Here is a 21,100-nt window from a genome sequence, read left to right as displayed (position 1 = left end):
CAGTAGCACTGATTCTAATATCGCACGAGTTTAAAAAAAAGACTGTAAGGCCTCATTCGCACGAGAGCTTTTTTAACGTCTGTTAAAAAAGCGTTTAAATATAACAAATGCATTCCCAAGTACCTGTTCACGCGTCAACGCTTTTTAACGAGCACTTTGTATTGTCAGCGCAACGCCGGGTTTTAACGCAACGCTTTTTTAACGCTCGTGTGAATTAGGGCTTAACGTTCATTTTACATTTTGATACTCATATTTTATCAACAATGTGGGATGTAAAATGTTATACTAAGGCTTTTAAGATCCCGTTGAAGTCCAATACCTAATATCATCAATCATCATTATTTTATCCGATTCGGCCGAATCTTACTGCTGACGTCACATGCATTTTCAGTATTGAAAACTCAGATGCGCGTGCCTTCTAGGGCTCAGGCATCTCGTTTCCTTTCTTTTAAAATGTTTAACCACATTCCATAAGGGTAATAATTGCTGCTGAGTATACAAGCTATGTGTGAATATTCCTGTAGGTTAGGTCAGCATCTAAATGCGTTTCGCGTTCGCTAAATCTGGACCCAGTTGATGTTGTTGCAGCACTTTCTTCCTCTATTATATTGATACGTCTGAAAGAGAAATAAATACCAATTGAAAGTGTTGTTTAAATTAAGTACAGAGGACTTCGTCTGTGTTGGTGTTAGCTGGCGGGCGTGCTCTGCCTTTTTGGAGTGCTTTTTTTGTTAAAACTGACTAGAAAGCGCTCTAAAGGGGTGCTGTGCGTATGTCGGCGAGTGCCGGCACAGACGGGGTCCATACTTGTATATTCTAACTTGTTACAAATAACTACAAACTTGACATTGGCTAATCTTTGTAAAGCCAGAAGAGAGAGAGAGAGAGAAAAAAAATTAAGTACGTAGTCAAAAGAAAATCTTAAAATAGGTACTCAAATTTCACATGAAAGATACGTAAAATGTCAAATTTCAATAGCATAAAAACAAATGTACTTATATTAAAAATTTATAACACCCCCACAAGTGAAGGTTATACAGTAACTAGAAAAGAACTGATAACTTTCAAACGGCTGAACCGATTTTCTTGGATTATATAACTAAGAACACTCTCGATCAAGCCACCTTTAAAAAAAAACTAAATTAAAATAGGTTCATTAGTTCAGGAGCTACGATGCCACAGACAGATACACACATACACACGTCAAACTTATAACACTCCTCTTTTTGGATCGGGGCCCGGGGGTTAGTAAAATGCTTAATTAATATGCTTAGTTAATAATATTAATATAAATATGAATAAATAATAGTTAGTAATAATAATGCTTAGTTAATAAAATGCTTGGTAGTTAAGTAACAGGATTTGTGCTAATAACAAAACTACTATCGTAGCAGTTACCTTTTACGTCTCAGTGCTAATTGGTTTCTAACGTCCTCAGTAGTAAATAATTCTTGTCCGTTTGGTATTGGTGTTACAGTTATGACATTTTCTTCGGGTTCATTTGTGAATTTAGGATTAGGTTTTTCCTCTAAAGTAACAATTTCACTGTCGGTAATAGCCTCAACTGTATTGTCCAAGGTAGACAAAGGAATAGACTTCCCTGTTACAATTATGAGAGGCATTGATTTCATGGTTTCCGATTCAGGTTTATCTGAAATTTCTATTTTAATTGCAGGAAGAATTGGTTTTTCTGTAATAATCATAAAATTGTTCTCAGATTTTTCTGTTGTAATAGCAGAATCAACAGATTTCTGTGTTTCTGTTGCAGACTCATTGAATGTTTTAATTGTCATTGCACTATCACCAGGTTTTTCTAAAGCTGTACTTGTAGAATGATCTGTTATTTCTGTTTTAGTTGCCAAATCATTTAAATTATCTATTGAAATCACTGAATCAACTGTTTTCTCCGTTGTAACAGGCAAAGTTTTAGAATTTTCTGTTTTCGTTACCGGGCTTTCTACATTTTCCCATGTAGTTGCAGTATTGCCTGATTTTTCTGTTGAAGTTAGAGCATCATATAACTTCCCAGGTTTATTTGCAGAAGTTAAATTTTCTATTTTAATTTGAGATCCATGTATATTTTTGCTTGTAGTGGAGAAAATCAATTTTTCTGTTGTTGTTTTTGGTAAATAAATCACTTTATCTGCTATGGTTGCTGAATTAACTGAATTTTCCGTTTTTTTTAGAGATTTTTGAGTTGTTAGTGGTAAATACATTACTTTATCTGCTATAGTTGTAGAAGGGACTGATTTTTCTGTTGTATTCACACCATGAACTAAGTTTTCCGAAGTTGTCACAGCATTTTCTTCTGTATTTTTTATTACAGAATTTTTAATGGTATCATTTACTTTACTTGGAGTTTTTGTGGTTGTTATTACTTTTCTTTTCATTTCTGGTCGAATAGTTTTAATTTTTTGAAGAGATTCTTGAATTGCTGATTTAGATTTTGATCGATATTTGTCTGCATTTAGTAAAGTGTAAGGTGCAACATTCTCGAACTGTTCCGAGGCTGCAGTTGCTAGAAGATATCCTCGCCGTCTTTTTAGAGGTCTGTTTGTAGAAACTTTTCTTTTCTGCTCTCCCGATTCACCATTATCATCAAGATCGGTGAAATTAATAAATCGATCTTCAACACTGCTTAATTCTTCAGAGGTATTTGGAGTATTCTTGTTTTTATTTTGAGGTTTGAATCGTTTTTTCTCATTTGAATTCCTCCTTTTGCTGTAGTTACTATGTTCACCTTCAGCCCGAAAATGTATGTAATGGATTTCATGAGGCTTAGAAGTATACTTTCTGGTTCTCATAAGCGGACGTCTGGTAGTTGTTAAATTATTCTTATTTTCAACTGGTACATTTTGTATTTGGATTTTTGGATCTTTAGGTGCACTATGGGATGGTTGTGCTACATGTTGTTTTATGGTTACCGAAATTTCACTTTTTCCTTTCGGTAATGTATGTGTTTTATTGCCATCAGTAGAATCTGTACTAGATCCAATTTTGGCTGCATAACAAATGGCGATAAATGTGTAGATTATCTGAAAATAAAATTATTCATTAACATAAAAATTTTGAGATCAGTATGGTCGGTACCTGAAAGATATCTCGCGGAGAGAACAAAAATATTGAGGCAAAAGAGATCCCTTGCCTTAAGTAACAACGTCCCAACACAAGTGTAAATTAAAAATTTATAACACCCGCGACAAGTGAATGTTACAGTAACGAGAAAAGAGCTGATAACATTCAAACGGCTGAACCGATTTTCTTGGATTATAGCTAAGAACACTCTCGATCAAGCCACCTTTCAAACAAAGAAAACTAAATTAAAATCGATTCATTAGTTTAGGAGCTACGATGCCACAGACAGATACACAGATACACCGATACACAGATACACAGATACACACGTCAAACTTATAACACCCCTCTTTTTGGGTCGGGGGTTAAAAAACATCAAGTGAGAACAAAATAAAATAGGAATTGGTATACCTAGTTATCCGAATAACAGTATGAAAATAAAGACCTTACACATTTATGAAAATCATTAAAAAAATATAAATGTGAATGTTTGGATGTTTGTTACTCCATCACGCCAAATGACTTAACCAATTTGGCTGTTTGGAATGAAGATAGCTAAGGTATATCCCGAATTAACACATAGGGTAAGTTTTGTCTCGGAAAATCAGAGTTCCCGCGAGATTTCTAAAAACCTATATCCACACGAAAGAAGTCGCGTGCTTAATTATTTTGATAAATTAAACAAGCGTACTTAAATTGAAAATTTATAACCCTCCCGACAAGTAAGGTTACAATAACTAGAAAAGAGCTGATAACTTTCAAACGGCTGAACCGATTTTCTTGGATTATAGCTAAGAACACTCTCGATCAAGCCACCTTTCAAACAAAAAAAAACTAAATTAAAATCGGTTCATTCGTTTAGGAGCTACGATGCCACAGACAGATACACAGATACACACGTTAAACTTATAACACCCTTCTTTTAGGGTCGGGGGTTAAAAAATTACTTACCCACGCGACCTTCATGGTAACAGCGTAAACTTAATATAGGTACTATAGTCACAATACACTGCATTTATGGGTAACAGAAACACCAAAATAATAACCTTAGACACAACTTTGCACAGAGGATACCATCTAAATGAATTCACTGCAATTATTGCAAACTTAATATAGATAAGCGTTCCCTTAATGATTGTACTGATTGACAAGAGGGCTGATTAATTCTACTTAGATACTTAGGGGCCATTAGATGTATTGGCTTCTAAGTAGAGATAATGAGAATTGGAAGAAGCTTTCTTTATGCTTGACTTCATATTCTAATCACCGTCAATATTGTAATGGTGTTCGCATTATAATTTACTAGATAATGACCGCAACTTCGTTTGCGTGGATTTACGATCATTAAAAATCTCGTAAGAAATGAATTTTCGGGATAAAACGTAGCATACCTATGCTACTTTTCCGTGTTCAGGATGCAAGGTGTCTCAGTAACACATAAAATATTAAGCCCGCGATTTTGTCCACATTGATTTATAGTTTTTCAAATACCTACCCTGGAAACTTTTTACTTTTCTGGGATGAAAAGTAGCCTATATAAATAAATAAATAAAATAAATAGGTATACTTTTATTCAGGACTATAAAGTTAGGCGCAAACACAGTACATAGAACAGATAAAACATAAAAACTAATAAATTAAACTTAAAAACCTAAATATTTATCTAAAACATAACTTACTGAGCTATTTACTTACTTATATCAGGATATATAGGACAGTTCAGGATTCAAACCAACTTTGTGCCAAACGTCATAGTTGATTAAACGGGTGGACCGTAAAAACGTAGCAGACAGACAGGCTGGCATACCTACTTTCGCAATTATAATATTTTTAACCTCCTATCCAAAAAGACGGGGTGTTATAAGTTTGACGTGTGTATCTGTGTATCTATCTGTGACATCGTAGCTCCTACACTAATGAACCGATTTTAATTTAGTTTTTTTTTGTTTGAAAGGTGGCTTGATCGAGAGTGTTCTTAGCTATAATCCAAAAAAATCGGTTCAACCGTTTGAAAGTTATCAGTTCTTTTCTAGTTACTGTAACCTTTACGTCTTGTCGGGGGTGCTACAAATTTTTTTTTTACACTTGTGATTAATAAAATTATTTAAATATATTATTTATTACTGGTTTATAATATAGGGACCTACCTATAACTCTTATCAGATATTCTTTAAAATTGTGTACCTAACTAGTTGAAAGAGCCAAATATTCATAAAACTACATAACAAATAGGATGGAATAGCTAAAAGGAGGTTAAAACCCCAAACTCAATTTTAAATTAAATGCAAAATCCTATAGATTTTTAATTCAGTTAGTAGACGGCGTCTGGTGTGGTCTGGTTCAATGATTACAGAGGTATGTACCTATATTATACTCGTATACTTAGTGGTTAATTCGTCCAAGGCTTAGTATAAGATTTTATATATCACCAACGCGTACGTTGATAGTACTTACTTACTTGAGGTTCGAAACACTAGCGCTAAAATGAAATGGTCCTTAATAGCCTTGTTTTAATGCTCAAGTTTGTCCATATATCTACAGCCAACGCTCAAAGTGGAAACGTTGCAAAATTAAAACCGATGGTACTGAACTTTTGACTTTAAATCAAGAAAATTTGGGTCCATTTTATTTTGACATTATTTTTTCAACTTTTGAACTCATGAATGTTGATAAGATATAATATCTCATACTAAGGTTTAACTGTGTCACACAAGGGTCGTAATGGCATGTCCGGTATGATAACAAAATATTATAATATATTCACTGAGGACATTCAACCTTAAAGCTGTTAATCAAACTATTTTTTTTTTGTCAATATTCCAGAATATATTTAGCAAACAAAAGATCAAAACAACTTTACATAGAGGATTTTTCCTAATAAACTACGGCAATATACTAGTCACTTCGAAATCTGGCAAGTGTCTAATAGTACTTCGAAAATCGGATACTGTACAACAGAATGTATAACCTTCTGCAGGATCATCCGGATGCCACGTTAGCCAGCGAAAGTTTCCAGATCTACAAATGTCTTTACAAAAGAAGAGGTCCCGCGCATCCTTTGATGTATAATACGGGTTGTTAATACCAACGAATGCAATTCCACGCTTTGAAGCAGGCTCGTATACGACCTTGTAATAATACTGAGGTACTCGTATCACTGGGTTATTGTTAGAGTCTTTGTAAAGATAAATTTCCACTCGCGCACCATATTCATTTGCAAGATCTGTCACATCATAGGTTCCTGTATAAATTATTGTATCGTATCCAGCGTCATGTACATGATTCCTGAGATCTACTTCCAAAGTGTTCCAGTTACCACCGTTAAACCCCGTCCACTGTGGGGCACAATTCACATAGTGAAATGTTGACCTCTCACCAAAAGCGAAGACAAAATCTGTTTTAGCAGCCAAGTGGCCTCTCGAAAGATGTTGGCTCTCAGTAAAATAAGTTTCAACTAACGACCCGACAAATTTAGCAACCGCGGCTCTTTGGTTTCTTGGAGAGAAAAGAGTTTCTACTGGAATATGTCTATAATGACCGTTATCTTTAAAGTACGGTCGATCCACTCTCGTTTGGTACAACGCGTTATATGGCTTTTGAGTGTATTTTGAGTAAATGGGATTTAATTTAGCGTGATCGAAACAAGTTTCGTAAGCGGGATAGAATTGGTTCTGAATTCTGTAGCCAACTTCGACGATTTCGTTTCCCTCGAAGCACGTGCGCTCGGTCCGTTCGCTCAAATGCTCTGGCGGGCCATAGCATCTAAATCGAAAGAATGTGGCTGGAAATGTAAGCCAGGTATCATTCCTAAAATTGTCACCTCCTGCACACGTGATTGAGGCTGTCTGAAGCTGCTGCGTGGCGCTCGGATGGCTTATGGTTCCAACTCCTTCACAGCTCAAGATCAGCTCTTCACCATAATTAAGTCTTACGTTACCGTCATTGTCATTCGGTTCCAGGAGCCGATTATTTCTTATAATGACAGGTAGGGGTTCACCAAAATGGATTCGGGTGTTCAGAATACATCCTTCGTAATGCGGCCCGTTACACCCGCAAATAATAAGCAAATAATATAAACGGTGGAACATACTGGCTTGACTGTCAGTTTCAAAGAATTTATTAAGTTATAAATAAATGTGTTAGTCTCATTAACAATTTTAAAATATAAAACAGTATTAATAAATATTTTGACTGTTACAGTTTTACTGAGTATTTACATATATACCTAAGTCTATGCGTTTCACTAACAATTTTAAAATATAAAAAATACGTTAAATAAATATGTTTACATTCACATAATTTTGACGTCTGTGATAAGTTAATAAATCACAGAGAATAAAATTGTTTAATTTACGTTCTTTAGTTTTGCTATGTTATATTCATAGGTTTTGCTTCAGAAAAGAGGTTCATTTAAAAAACTAAAGTTAAATCGGTTGAAGGTCCTTTTTCTAAATAGTAGGTATATCTGTAGGTACAGTAAAAAGCCGGTCGTTCCGCACTCAATGATCATATTCGCGTAGCACGGTTATGCACATGCGTTAGGTGTGTGTGGCGTGTTTATAGAAAAAGGTCATAAGTGCGATAGGTTTTTGATGCAATAGTTTCGCAGAATTGCAACTCGAATTCTGAGGCCGACCGCACGTACATCTTCAATCACAGCTTGCCGAAAAAGTAATATAAACTTGAAAACTAAAACCCGACTGCGATCGTCTTAATAAACGCTGAAATATTAGAGTAAAATTGTTTTTCTGTTGCTTGGTATATTTGAATGTTGTTGTTTTATATTCATGAGCTCTCAAAATTTTCTCCTCTTTCATTTGACATCCCACTCGATACAATAGCAAAAATATTTTTGGAGACCTCCAATCATTTTTTTTCCTATAAAATATAGCCTATGTAACCCAGACTTTTACAACAAATCAATTGAAATCTCATTCATCAAAATCGGCTCAGTAGTTTAGGCACTACGGTGGAACAAATACATACATACATAGACTGCTAAAATCATAACCCTTTTGGCTTTGCCGCAGTCGGGTAAAACACCGCTTTCTTAAAATTGTGTTACCATCACAACAAAACCGTAGTTTATGCAGATCCTTGAGAAGGGTTAGGACCTTGGTCGACCTCGCTGGGCAAGTGCGGCTTGGCAGATATCACTATGAACATTATGAAGAACTCTGAGTCACACAGGTTTCCTCAAGATGTTTTTCCACCCAGTGCTATTTAATTGCTTAAAATACACATAACTCAAAAGTTGGAATTCCCGGGTGCGTGCCGGGAATTGAACCCTAGACCACCGAATAGGAGGTCGTCTTGTCTCCCAGGTTATCACAGCTTAGCTGCACACTTTGGATAGCACATTAAAAGTACCAACTTACTTAGGTAATAATAGGACGGACGTAGATACTAGACCAAAAATTTTCTTTATTAGTTAAATAGGTATGTATCTACGCGAAAACACGTTATAAGTAATAATATATTATATTAAAGTCAAAATTTAAAAACCCCCGACACAAAACTCTCTAAATCGTAAATAACTTTTAAACGGCTGAACCGATTTTCTCGGATTATAGCTAAGAAAACTCTCAATCAAGCCATCTTTCAAACAAAAAAAAACTAAATTAAAATCGGTTTATTCGTTTAGGAGCTACGATGCCACAGACATATACACAAACACACAGATACACACGTCAAACTTATAACACCCCTCGTTTTGGGTCGGGGGTTAAAAACAATTAAAAACACGACTGCTGTGCTATATCTTGAATTTTTTTTTTTTTTCAAAAAATGTATTATAGCCATGTTCGCTTGGGATGATAAAAGGATTCTAACGCGGTAATACATCCAAATCTGTTCAAACACATCCAATAACACATTCTCATAATGAAATACCTACTCCAGAATCTCCTAAATTATAAGGTATGGTATAAGTTGTATTTACGAGTATAATTCCATAGTTTACATTTCAAATCACGTTGTTACAGAAAACACACGTTACAACGTATGGTTTCCATTTAGCGACGTGCTAAGCAAATGGTTTTCTATCATTCTATCTCTATGGAATTATGTATTTTATTTGGACCAATGACATTCTCTACTATGCTTGTTAAGAACATACGTACAATTTTATTTTTAAAATGCTACGATATTTTGATCGAAGAAGGCACGAAGAGTTTTTAACCACCGACCCAAAAAGAGGGGTGTTATAAGTTTGACATGTGTATCTGTGTATCTGTCTGTGGCATCGTAGCTCCTAAAGTAATGAAGCGATTTTAATTTAGTTTTTTTGTTTGAAAGGTGGCTTGATCGAGAGTGTTCTTAGCTGTAATCCAAGAAAATCGGTTCAGCCGTTTGAAAGTTATCAGCTCTTTTCTAGTTACTGTAACCTTCACTTGTCGGGGGTGTTACTTGTACTAATTATAATTTTCGAAAATGAAATTCGATGTCAAGTTCATCCGCGACGCTCAATTTCAAGGATTTCACGGATTTCGGATTTATTTCCTTTACTTGTGCTATAAGACCTTCCTACCTGCCAAATTGATTCCTGGTCAACGGGAAGTACCCTATAGGTTTTCTATTCAGACACGACAGACGGACAGACAGACAACAAAGTGATCCTTATGGGCTCCGTTTTTCCTTTTGAAGTACGGAACCCTATTATTATTATCAGCAAGGCTTCGAACCGCATTCAAGACGATTATCTAAAGCTCAAACACTGCGCCAGAGCAGACGCTATAATTAAAAAAATTACATTCCCTATATTTAAATTGGTCCACTGGCCACGCTCTCTTTCAAATCTCATTTCCGTTATAACCTCTGAGATAAACAGACGCGTACAGTGGACACTGACGAATTGATAGTGACTGTTCATACTATACTTAATGATATTAGTGTACACAAACAAACAGTTCTCAGTTATTGATATATTGATCAAATACTCATACAAACGGACACTTGATGCTTATGACACAATGGATCGTTTTATTCGAACGGTAAGAAGTTTTTAAGTACTTATTAGTGTAAAGTAAAATATTTTATTCCATTTACTTAAATGTAATCATTTCATACTTAACAATTACCTATTTTTTGTGTTGAATATAAACAAAATGCAGCTAACGATATCCTATACACTCAAAACCAAATCTGTTCAGGTATTTAGGAGTTATGGTGGAACAAACTCACATACACATATTATTAAATAGGTAAAACCCCTGAAAAAATTACATTCCTTTTTTGGGCAGTCTAGTCGCGTAAAAACTCCGATTCATCAACGTCCAGCCCTAAGAACTAGAAAATTGAAATTTGGCAGAGATTACTTTTATAATATGTAAATAGACAAGGAATAAAGTCGGATTTTTGATATTCCCACAGGGAATAGACTAAAGAGAATAAATATTTCCGCCGAGCAAAGCCGCGGGCGGTTGCTAGTTGTGTACAAAAATATTGTTAGTCATACGCCATTCCCAATTTTTTAATTACGTCCAAATTACTGCCACTTATCCTACGCTCCACTTTCCTGCTAAATATTATAGTTTAGTGGACTTCGCGTTGACGATTATTTTGGATAGCCACGAGTAGGTACAAACCAAAATGTAGCGTCTTTCTTCCTGGGAAAGTGTTTTAATGATCTTTAGTTTTATATTCCAAAGGTAGAGATGTCTAACAGGCTGATGATGATGATGATGATGAGTATTATATTATCATCTCTATATTATATATCTAGGTATATGTAAATTACAACTGAACTTTTTAAGATCTTTTAACATTTTATTCGAGGGTTCCGTACTCGGGTATTTTTTCCGACATTTTGTGGATAAATCGAAAACTATTATGCTTAAAAATAAATAAAAATCAGTTTTAGAATAAACATGTAAAGCCCTTTCATTTTGATATCCCACTTGGTATAGTTTTCTTACTTTGAAAATTAAAACACATTTTAATTTTTTTTTAAATGATGTAACCACAAATTCGCGGTTTTCTATAAGACCTACCTGCCTTTCATGATTCTAGGACAACGGGAAGTACCCTATAGGTTTCTTGACAGACACGACGGGCAGACAGACAACAAAGTGATCCTATAAGGGTTCCGTTTTTCCTTTTGAGGTATGGAACCCTAAAAATTGCCTATGTGTTAATCTATGATATTATAATTTACCTCCATTCTAAATTTCAGCCAAATCCGTCCAGTAGTTTTTGCGTGAAAGAGTAACAAACATACACACAAACTTCCGCCTCTATAATATTAGTCAGGATTCTTTAGGATTTTTCATTTCAAAATGTAGCGACTAAAGCTTTAGTTTCGTATATAAATGAATATGAACCAATCCATTTCTTTTATTTCAGATTGTGCTGTTTCTATTAATAACAGCGGCAGCCTATGACGTCATGGGCTATATTTTACCGGTATCCGTGAAAACTGAAAAGGGAAATGTGGGAACTACGACGCTAAATGAAACAAATCATGTATCAGAGGATTATGTTAAATACAGTTATCTTATAACGACATATTTATAGTATTTATCGATATATTCTTAAGTACCTACTTGGTCTATATAGGTAACTAGCCGATGCCCGCGACTTCGCCTTCTGGATTTAGGTTTTTTGAAATCCCGTGGGAACTCTTTGATTTTCCGGGATAAAAAGTAGCCTATGTGCTAATCCAGGATATTATCTATCTGCATTCTAAATTTCAGCCAAATCCGTCCAGTAGTTTTTGCGTGAAGGAGTAACAAACATACACACACACACACACACACACACACACACACACACACACACACACACACACACACACACACACACACACACACACAAACTTTCGCCTTTATAATATTAGTGTGATAGTGTGATAGTGTGATAATTGCGCAATATGCATAGCTAAGACTTCTGTCGCGTGAGCAGTTTTCCTTTTCGCTACTGAAAAACCATTTAGAAATCAATTAGGGATAAAAAGAACAACAGTGTGAATAAGTGTCCGATAAAGATCGATTTCAGCCCAAAGTTGACCTCAAATCGAATTTGGTGACATTTTAAAATAAATACCCAGGTATTAAAATTACACGGACTTTAGATTTACATACAAATCTTTCATATCATCTGTAATTTTAAAACTACTTGCCAGGGCTCTCTCCGTCACTTACCTACTCCGTACAATCGTAGTACCAATTTAATTTGAATATTAAGCAACCAAAGTCCATTAAATTTTGCACACATATTCTAGAAACTAATATCTGTGCCTGTGGTGTTTTAGAGTTTTCTAAAAATATGTAGTTTTAAAATTACAGGGGCTCAAACATTTGTATGTGAATTTTTAAGACCGCGTAATTTTGAAACTAAAATTTTGAAAAAAACATAGATATTAGTTCCCGGAACATTTCTACAAAATTCCATTGAGTATGATTGGTTAGTATTCCAATGAGAGATGAACTACGTTTGTATGGAGCGAGTGACGGAGAGACCCCTCTTAATTTTTACGAAAATCTGGCAAGCAGATACCTATTTGACTTTTATTTGTAGAACGTACCTATTTACAAAATTTTGTTAAGTTAGATTGGTTAATACTTAATATTCAAATAACGCTAATATTAGATACCTACTATTCTTTGCTGAAGAAGATAGACGTTCAAACGATAAAAAGACACGCCATACGAGCCATGTGCATGTGTCCTGGGTTTTTTACCCTATTACTACGCCTCCGCTGTCCATCCGTCCGTCTCTCTGTCAACGGGCTCTATCTCATGAACCGGTTACCAGTTGTCATAGAATGTGTATTTCTATTTTCGCTATAAAATCAAAAAATAAAATTTCAAAATGCCCGCTACGGTGATACGGAACCCTTTGTGTGTGAGTCCAACTTGCACTTCGCCGATTTTTTAATTGAGTGATGAAATAAAAACTAATCACAAAGAGCAAGGATAAGTGTTGACTTTGTTCTTCTATCTTCCTGATTATAATGTTTAACAGCACTTTAATAATAAAATACTGTATATGTATATATAGTGTAGACATTATGTATGACCTACTATGTATTATTGTAATATAATGCGACTGAACCAAACTGACCTGTGATGTGAATAATTAAATAAATAAATTATATACATTTTACTCACAAATAAGTTGTTTATTTCGAAACTACCTACCTAAGGTTTTTATTTATTAATCATTTAATCAAAAAGTTAGCTTATGACTGCGATCTCATCTGGTGGTAAGTGTTGATGCAGACTGCAGTCTAAGATGGAAGCGGGCTAATCTGCAAGGGGTATGGCAGTTTTTATTAAACCCATAACCCTTTGGTTTTTAACACTAGCTAGGCGGCACGGCTTTGCTAGTAGGGTGGTAACTAGCCATGGCCGAAGCCTCCAGAACCAGAGAAAATTTACAAATTATAAAATCCGAAAATCCTGAATCGAACCCGGGACCTCCCACTAATAAGACCATAACGCTCATGTCTTTAAAAAGGTAAAAGTACAATAGTTACAATGTCAAAAACTCAAAGTCAAAGTCAAAATCATTTATTCGAGGTAGGTAGGTACTATTGTACTGCTGTAAAGCCTAGTACTATTTCACAAAAGCAGCCGTGGCCGTGATTTTCCAAAATTAAAATACTTTGCCAAATATGTACCAATGTTTTTAACCCCCAGCCTAAAAAGAGGGGTGTTATAAGTTTGACGTGTGTATCTGTGTATTTGTCTGTGGCATCGTAGCTCCTAAACTAATGAACCGATTTTAATTTAGTTTTTTTTGTTTGAAAGGTGGCCGATCGAGAGTGTTCTTAGCTATAATCCAAGAAAATCGGTTCAGCCGTTTGAAAGTTATCAGCTCTTTTCTAGTTACTGTAACCTTCACTTGTCGGGGGTGTTATAAATTTTTAATTTACACTTGTATCAAATATGTACCAATGTTTTTACATATTAAACTATTTATAATCGATGATTCAGGTACATACAATAATCACTATGAATCATTATTCTTCTTTCACCATCTATAAATCAGTTAGGTAATTTATCAAAGTAGTTAAGGATTATAAGAATTAAATAATCACCACTAATTAATTTAATAACTTTATAAAATACGATGTTATCGTGGTTTCTTGTAACATTGTCTATTTTAATACAATTATTTCAAGTGTCTTATAAACTGCAGTTCGTAAAGGTTAGCAAAAAATGTCCTTTCTTACGGTAAGTCAATATAATATATTTTATACTTACTTATTTTTATATACAGTTTAGTCATTCTAATATTAGATACCTTGTTCGAAAAAAATTTAGGTATATATACTGCAAATTATACCTATCTAATACATTGTAGACGTAATAATATATGTATAGCGGAAATTGCCACGAAATAGGTATTTCTCTCACTACATAGTTTATTTTATTGACCGTAATTAATTTTTTCAGCGATTTATTTTAATCCTATGCATCAGCACAGTATTTGGAGGAAAACCAATTAAACATGAATCAAAACCCGCTAAAACTGTAGAAAAAGATACTATAATAGAATCAAATGACCGTGTTATAAATCATAAAGTAGATAAAACTCATGAATTTAAAGACAATGGAAGTTATAAAGGAACCACTGCTAATAGAACAAAAAGTTTATCACAAAAACCTAAACAAGCTGATACAGAAATTAAATTAGAACATGAGGATTATAAAATTTCAGAAACTAATCCAAATATCAGCATACCAGAAACTGTTGCACGGAACGCCAGATATGGATCAAATATTATAACGATTATGTCTAAAAGAACAGATCCAGGAACAGCAATAGACCAGGATACTAAAATTGCTGAAAATCACGCCAAATCTGTTAAAGAAAACATCAAAAATCGATCAACGAACATTATAACTTTATCAAAAAAATCTAAACAAAAAGAGGCAGAATCAAAAGCATTTAACAAAGATCCAAAAAGACCAGGAGATTTGACAAATGATAATTTAGAAATAGGTAAAAGTGGTGGGATGCGTAACGCTAGATCCACGCATAATGTAACAATTATCTCTGAGCATAATAATTTACTAAGTGTTTTGATGGACATGATAAGTAGACTGATGCAATCCAGGGGGTTTAGTTTGTCGGAACAGAATTGGAATGTGGTCTCAGCCTTATTTGAAGCTTTTTTATCAGTCTTGTTCGGACCCAATATACATATTTGGTGGCCGTTGTTTACCAGAATACTTGTTACAGTTATGAAGTGAGTAAAAATTCCTTATTTTCCATTATTTCAAGATTTTTTCAAGGTAGATCAGCCTGGCTGTTCAGCGTGAAAATGCAGTGTTTGCACCTTTCCACGTGGGTTTTCAGATTTATTCATGTACTTGAGCTTACCTACCTACCTACCAAATTTCATGATTCTACGTCTACGGGAAATACCTTATAGGTTTCTTGACAGACACGACGGTCAGACAGGCAGACAGACAGAGAGACAGACATCAAAGTGATCCTATAAGGGTTCCGTTTTTCCGTGGGTATAATTGTACAGCTACTTAGTTTAATGTAGTTAAGTTTTGTTGTAAAACTTTTAATTTTGAAAAAAGATCCAGGGTGGAACGCCCTTACCTAGATGTTAGATGCCTTTAAAAAACCGGCCAAGTGCGAGTCAGACTCGCGCACCGAGGGTTCCGTACTTAATTTTTCCGACATTTTTCACGATAAATCAAAAACTACATATTATGCATAAAAATAAATAACAATCTGTTTTAGAATATACAGGTAAAGCCTTTTCATATGGGTATCATATGAAAGGGCTTTACCTGTACATGGTATAGTTATCTTACTTTGAACGTTGAAACACATTTTAATTTTTTTAATGATGTGAGCACAAATTCATGATTTTCAGATTTATTCCTTTAGTTGTGCTATACCTACCTACCTGCCAAATTTCACGATTCTAGGTCAACGGGAAGTACCCTATAGGTTTTCTTGACACAAATGGCGGACGGACAGACAGACAGACAAAAAAGTGATCCTATTAGAGTTCCGTTTTTCCTTTTGAGGTACGGAACCCTAAAAAATCATTGAACAAAAACTTTTCGCCACAAACATTTTCAAAAACGTTAATTTCATAGCTATTTTTTAACGTAACTTTTAACTTTCAAACGTAACTAGATACTTTCTACATGTCATGTCATTAAAATTTTAAATATAAAAAGCAGTTAAAAATATTAGTTAAGTGTATGAAAGTAGATATGAATAGGAGGATTACATAAAGTAGGTACGTTTCACCACAAAATTGCTGCCGCGATTATCTTATATCACGTAATTCTGCTCGGTAATTTAGAAAACTAGGTACGTAGGTACATTAAGATGATTGGATCAACGTTTTAATAGCCTTCTAAGACAGCTAAATTTTTTGAATAGCCTACGGTTAACATCAGCTTCTCGTCCTATAATATAATATTCCCAGAAAACTGTGTATTTGTAAGCCACATATTGTATGTCACATTTTAATAGTAAGCAGGTACAATACACAGTTTACAGTTTATTATTATGTATTAAATAAACCGTATAGACCTAAATCTACCCCTTTCATAATGCCAATCGTCAATGAAGTTTTATCCCTATAGGTTTTCTTGACAGACACGACGGACGGACGGACAGATAGACAGACAGACAGACAGACAGACAGTAGAGTAATCCTATAAGGGTTCCGTTATTTCCTAAAAAAAGTGTTATTTCTTGCACGATGTTATGGGACCCTTCGTATCCGAGTCCGACTCGCACTTGACCGATTTTTTAATATACATATTTTTTTATTCTTTTCAGGGTACTGACATGATACCCGTAGAGAATACCGCGAAATTTTGGATATAATATTGTCTACCTACCTACAGCTAATAATATTAATAGGTACGACAGACCCGGAATTGGGGCTCTCTTCAAAAAAGAAACTACAGAGTTCTAAGATATACCTGGAGTAGGTATTTATAGAATTCTTATTCTGAATATTTGAATTTATGGAATTGACATAAAAATGTAGCTTATTTATGCTAGAAATAAGTAGTTAGTTATTAGTTATAATAATCAATAAATAATTATAACAATAAAAGTGTTAAAACTCCTAAACGGCTTTTAAAAATCAAAATTGAAAATTCAACCCCTAAGGGAGTAAAATAGGGGTTGATATCAATTGTGTAGTCCATGCGGACGAAGTATTAGTATAATAATGAGACACAAACTATCTTCCCTTATTTTATTTCAATAACGTTCACGCTGAGGCCTAAAGAATAAAACAACACGGTCTCCCATCCTTCTGCATCACACACAAGTATCATCAGCTCGCCTCCTGGTGGAAGGCATGGGCTCCTTGTACCGTTGCATGGATCTCCAGCAGGCCTTGGCTGAGGCGCTGTAGGTGTCCATGTATTCAGTTCGCCCGGGAAACTCCGTAAACCTGAAGAATAAGAAATATTTAGGTATAAGTATAGGTATTTCTTCTTTATACAGTCAAAATCATTTATTCAAAGTAGGTACAATTGTACTCATTTTGTCTATATCTTATGCCCATCTAGTCATTTAGTCATACTATCTTGTGCCCGCGACTTCGTCCGCGTGGACAACACAAATTGGCGGACAGGCGGGTAGACAGACAGACAGACAGAGATAGATAGATATCATCATCATGATCAACCCATTGTCGGTCCTCTACTGAACACAGCCATCCTCTTAAAATGAGAAGGATTTAAGCCATAGCACACCACGCTGTCCCAATGCGGTTTGGCATACCTACACACACCTTTGAACATACAAAAGTCTTAGACTATACAAAATAGATGGTATTGGCCTCTGCTGCCTAAATTAGATTTACTTTGAAAGAATACGAAGGCGAGAGAAAAACTAACCAAGTCTGAATAGCCTTTGGAGCAACCCCAGTATGCACAGCTCCAGGGGGGTGGATGGTAGGGCGAACTGTTGGAGGTTTATCACTGAAGTGTGTAGGGTCTTTATAGCACCGTAGCATGCCCAGCTTATGGCTCTCCATCGGTATTGGCGCACTTGACTGTGACGCTGCTATTATTGCACGGTAATCTGCTGTTGGGAAGGCTATAAAAAAATAGCACATTATTTTAAGCGGAATTCACATTACTAAATTAGTTTCACGACATTAATTTCACTATCAATTGCTCGTCATTGATAATAAAAATTAATGTCGTGAAACTAATTTCGTGCCACTAAATTCGTAATGTAAATTCCGCTTTAATAATAAAATAACGTGCGAGAGCTCGTTGTCAGCATTATGATTAGATTCCCTAGAATCTGTGTGCAAAATTTTAGCTTTATAGGTCCAAATGCTATGAGCTAGACATTGAATAACAGTCAGTGAGTGAATCAGGACTTTTATTTTTATGTATGGGATATGAGTACCTATACGAGTCCAACCTAAACAAAAATGAATTTTGTCCCGCGAGGATATTTTAATTAGGTAGTTACTTAGTAGGTAACTTTGCATAAAGCTATGTCAAGGCTAAAAAGATACCTATACGTACTCGGAATTAAATGAGGTACTTAGAACAAAAACAATGAACGTATAAATTTTAACTAAATTAAAAATAAAATAGTAACTACATACGTATCTATGTACACACGTCATATGCATTTGCATACATGGTTAACCCTTGTTACCGCCTGTCTACGATTTTAGCGGTGCGGCGAGCGAAGCGGCGAGCGGAGCGGCGCGGAAACATGTATCTTTGCCCTCAAGCGAGTAAGGAGCCACCCACAAACATGGACGGCGCGAATAGCGACAGCGGCGTGGCGTGATGCTGAGATTGCGAATTAACGCTCGCCACGTAGCTCTAGTAGGACCGAAACTCAAAACTAAAACTACGTTACAACTAAAATATCTTATAGATATCTACAATTAACTATTATAATCGAAAAAGCGCGAGTGAAGGAGTGCGATGTTTTCTACAATAGTGCCCGAGTGCATTTTTTTAATGTGTAATCACACGCTTCGGTGCCCTTTAAGACAGCACCTGTATGAAATTGGCATATACTCGTAATTATGATATTTTTACTAACAGCGTTTCGTGTAAGTAGCTTGGTACATTGTTAACATTTTACTATCCAGATCATCACAAGGGTGGTCCAGAATGTCGTTCGTTACATCCACCATCTAAAAAAAATGATAAAACAAACCATTACTTGAAACTATACCTACCTAATATAAGTCTTATTGTCCTACTCAGTTGATTCAGCAATATCTGTCTTTAAATTAATTTATATGAATCTACTGCGCTCTGACCACAATTTATTCCCCACCACACACGAGTTCTTGTTTCTGTCGCTCGCTGGGTCCTCTCCTCTCTGAGATGAAAGTTGCAGGTTAGGAAGATATATATCTCTTCCTGCCAGACGTGGAAACACTAAGCTTCATTTTTCTTGGTTGAAAATATTAGAATTAAAAAAAAAAAAAATTGGTAGAGTCAATAGAGCCATAGTCCACCAAGCTTGCCAAGTGCGAATTAACAGATTTCTTGACATAAAGAAAAAACGATAGAAAAATTGAGTTTTATTTTTATTGGGATAGATAGTCGGTACCTACCTGTTTCCTTAACTGTTCATAGTCGTGGCATAACTTTTGTTCCTTGTCAAGTAGTTGCTTGTACTGCTCTACACGCGGCGAGTAGGAGTGCGCGTCGCAATGACAGTACGGCGCGACCGGCGCGGGGCGGACTGTCGGCGTCGCGTCGGGACTTGGCGGCTCGCATGGTCTGGAAATGTATAAAGCACACAAAGAAGCGAGTGTTTATAGTCAATGTAGGTAATGCTCTACGCGCGGTGAGAAGGAATTTGCGTCGCAATGACAGTACGACGCGATCGTCGCGGGGCGGAATGTCGACGTCGCATCGGGACTTCGCGGCTCGCATGGTCTGAGTAAAGTATAAAGCACACATAGAAGCGAGTGTTAATTGTCAATGTAGGTTAGTACTAGGTAATGCTCTACGCGCGGTGTGAAGGAGTGCGCGTCGCAATGACAGTAACGTACGACGCGATCGTCGCAGGGTGGAATGTCGACATCGCGTCGGGACTTGGCGGCTCGGATGGTCTGAGCAAAGTATCAATAAGAATACCTAGGAAATACAAGAAATCTTTCTGTTACTTACTTTCCCACCACGGGCTTAGAGAAAGGCCAATGATAATCAACATTCGTAGTTGTATTAAAATCCATTTTTTATAACAAAATAACAGAGCAAATTATACCTAATTAGTAATAAGACAAAATACAGCAGGAGAGTCCTTGAGATACTTATGGTGAACTACTGCTATGGTACCAATTTTAGCTTATAACGTTAATGTTTTTTAAATTTACAATTACCACTTTTGCTAACTGACACCCTACATAATTTAAAAAAGCTTTTGAAGCCAAAAATTTGATTTGTATTATAATTTCGTCAATGAGGGAAGATAAAAACATTTTGATGTTTTTCAGTTTTTTTTTTCGACACTAAAAATTCGACAGTTGCAGTCAAATTAGAGTTATTTTGTTTCCCTTGAGACCAGGATGTGCATGTGCTATAATATGGTGGCAGCTATCTTGCGTATATTTTATCCATAGATATTTATAATTTTAGCATTAAAATCACTTAGCACAGAGCAAATTATAATATATATAATTATATAATATTCTTCATTTGATCATCGACTAACATGATAGACGTGTTTGTAAAGTTACCCACATCCACCACTGTATAATGTAACTTATTTAACTTTGGCAACATTAAAATTTATTACATGTGGCTACACAGATGTTTTTCTGTCATCAGTCAGAGTTAGTCCTGTGTCAATCGTTCATTTTCTGCGATTCGGTCGTTCAAGTACTGATTACAGCAACGACTGAGATCTTTTCGGTCGTTCATCAGTCATCAGTCATTTTTTCAGTACTTCGGTACTTCGGTCCAATCAGTCTCTTCGTTCCTCACGAATGTATCGGTATTCGGTACTCAGTCTCAGTCGTCAGTCTCAGTCGTGAATCGGACGATGAGACTCCAAGACGTCTCGATTGCGCACGCTCGTTTCGTAT

At 35.5% G+C, this 21,100-nt stretch overlaps 4 protein-coding genes across 6 annotated transcripts; 1 reads left to right on the top strand and 3 right to left on the bottom strand.

Moving 5' to 3' along the window:
* Positions 1-208: 208 nt before the first annotated feature.
* On the bottom strand, positions 209-6,132 carry LOC123876228. Of its 2 annotated transcripts, none has more exons than XM_045922410.1 (3): positions 6,044-6,132; positions 1,399-3,035; positions 209-617 (listed from the first exon to the last, which is right to left on the bottom strand). In XM_045922410.1, the coding sequence occupies exons 1-3, from the start codon at positions 6,056-6,058 to the stop codon at positions 503-505; spliced, it is 1,767 nt and encodes a 588-aa protein (XP_045778366.1). In that variant the 5' UTR covers positions 6,059-6,132; the 3' UTR covers positions 209-502. The 2 variants fall into 2 exon arrangements, with proteins under 2 accessions (XP_045778366.1, XP_045778367.1); XM_045922411.1 differs by lacking the exon at positions 6,044-6,132 and adding an exon at positions 4,027-4,139.
* Positions 5,541-7,299, bottom strand: LOC123876233. Its single transcript, XM_045922419.1, has one exon. It carries the CDS (start codon positions 7,161-7,163, stop codon positions 5,958-5,960), a length of 1,206 nt encoding a protein of 401 aa, XP_045778375.1. The 5' UTR covers positions 7,164-7,299; the 3' UTR covers positions 5,541-5,957.
* Positions 7,300-14,121: 6,822 nt separating this feature from the next.
* Positions 14,122-16,897, top strand: LOC123876236. The gene is made up of 3 exons (XM_045922426.1): positions 14,122-14,252; positions 14,475-15,271; positions 16,843-16,897. Exons 1-3 carry the CDS (start codon positions 14,238-14,240, stop codon positions 16,853-16,855), a joined length of 825 nt encoding a protein of 274 aa, XP_045778382.1. The 5' UTR covers positions 14,122-14,237; the 3' UTR covers positions 16,856-16,897.
* Positions 16,898-17,255: 358 nt separating this feature from the next.
* On the bottom strand, positions 17,256-20,537 carry LOC123876237. Of its 2 annotated transcripts, XM_045922428.1 has the most exons (6): positions 20,327-20,537; positions 20,184-20,252; positions 19,622-19,790; positions 19,099-19,192; positions 17,919-18,120; positions 17,256-17,470 (listed from the first exon to the last, which is right to left on the bottom strand). In XM_045922428.1, exons 2-6 carry the CDS (start codon positions 20,246-20,248, stop codon positions 17,335-17,337), a joined length of 666 nt encoding a protein of 221 aa, XP_045778384.1. In that variant the 5' UTR covers positions 20,249-20,252; positions 20,327-20,537; the 3' UTR covers positions 17,256-17,334. The 2 variants fall into 2 exon arrangements, with proteins under 2 accessions (XP_045778384.1, XP_045778383.1); XM_045922427.1 differs by having other exon boundaries at positions 20,184-20,537.
* Between the last annotated feature and the right edge of the window lie 563 nt (positions 20,538-21,100).

This window comes from Maniola jurtina, chromosome 21, assembly GCF_905333055.1.
Source record: "Maniola jurtina chromosome 21, ilManJurt1.1, whole genome shotgun sequence".
NCBI lineage: Eukaryota > Metazoa > Arthropoda > Insecta > Lepidoptera > Nymphalidae > Maniola > Maniola jurtina.
Note: the sequence above shows the minus strand (reverse complement) of the source record. Positions and strands in the feature narration are given on the sequence as shown.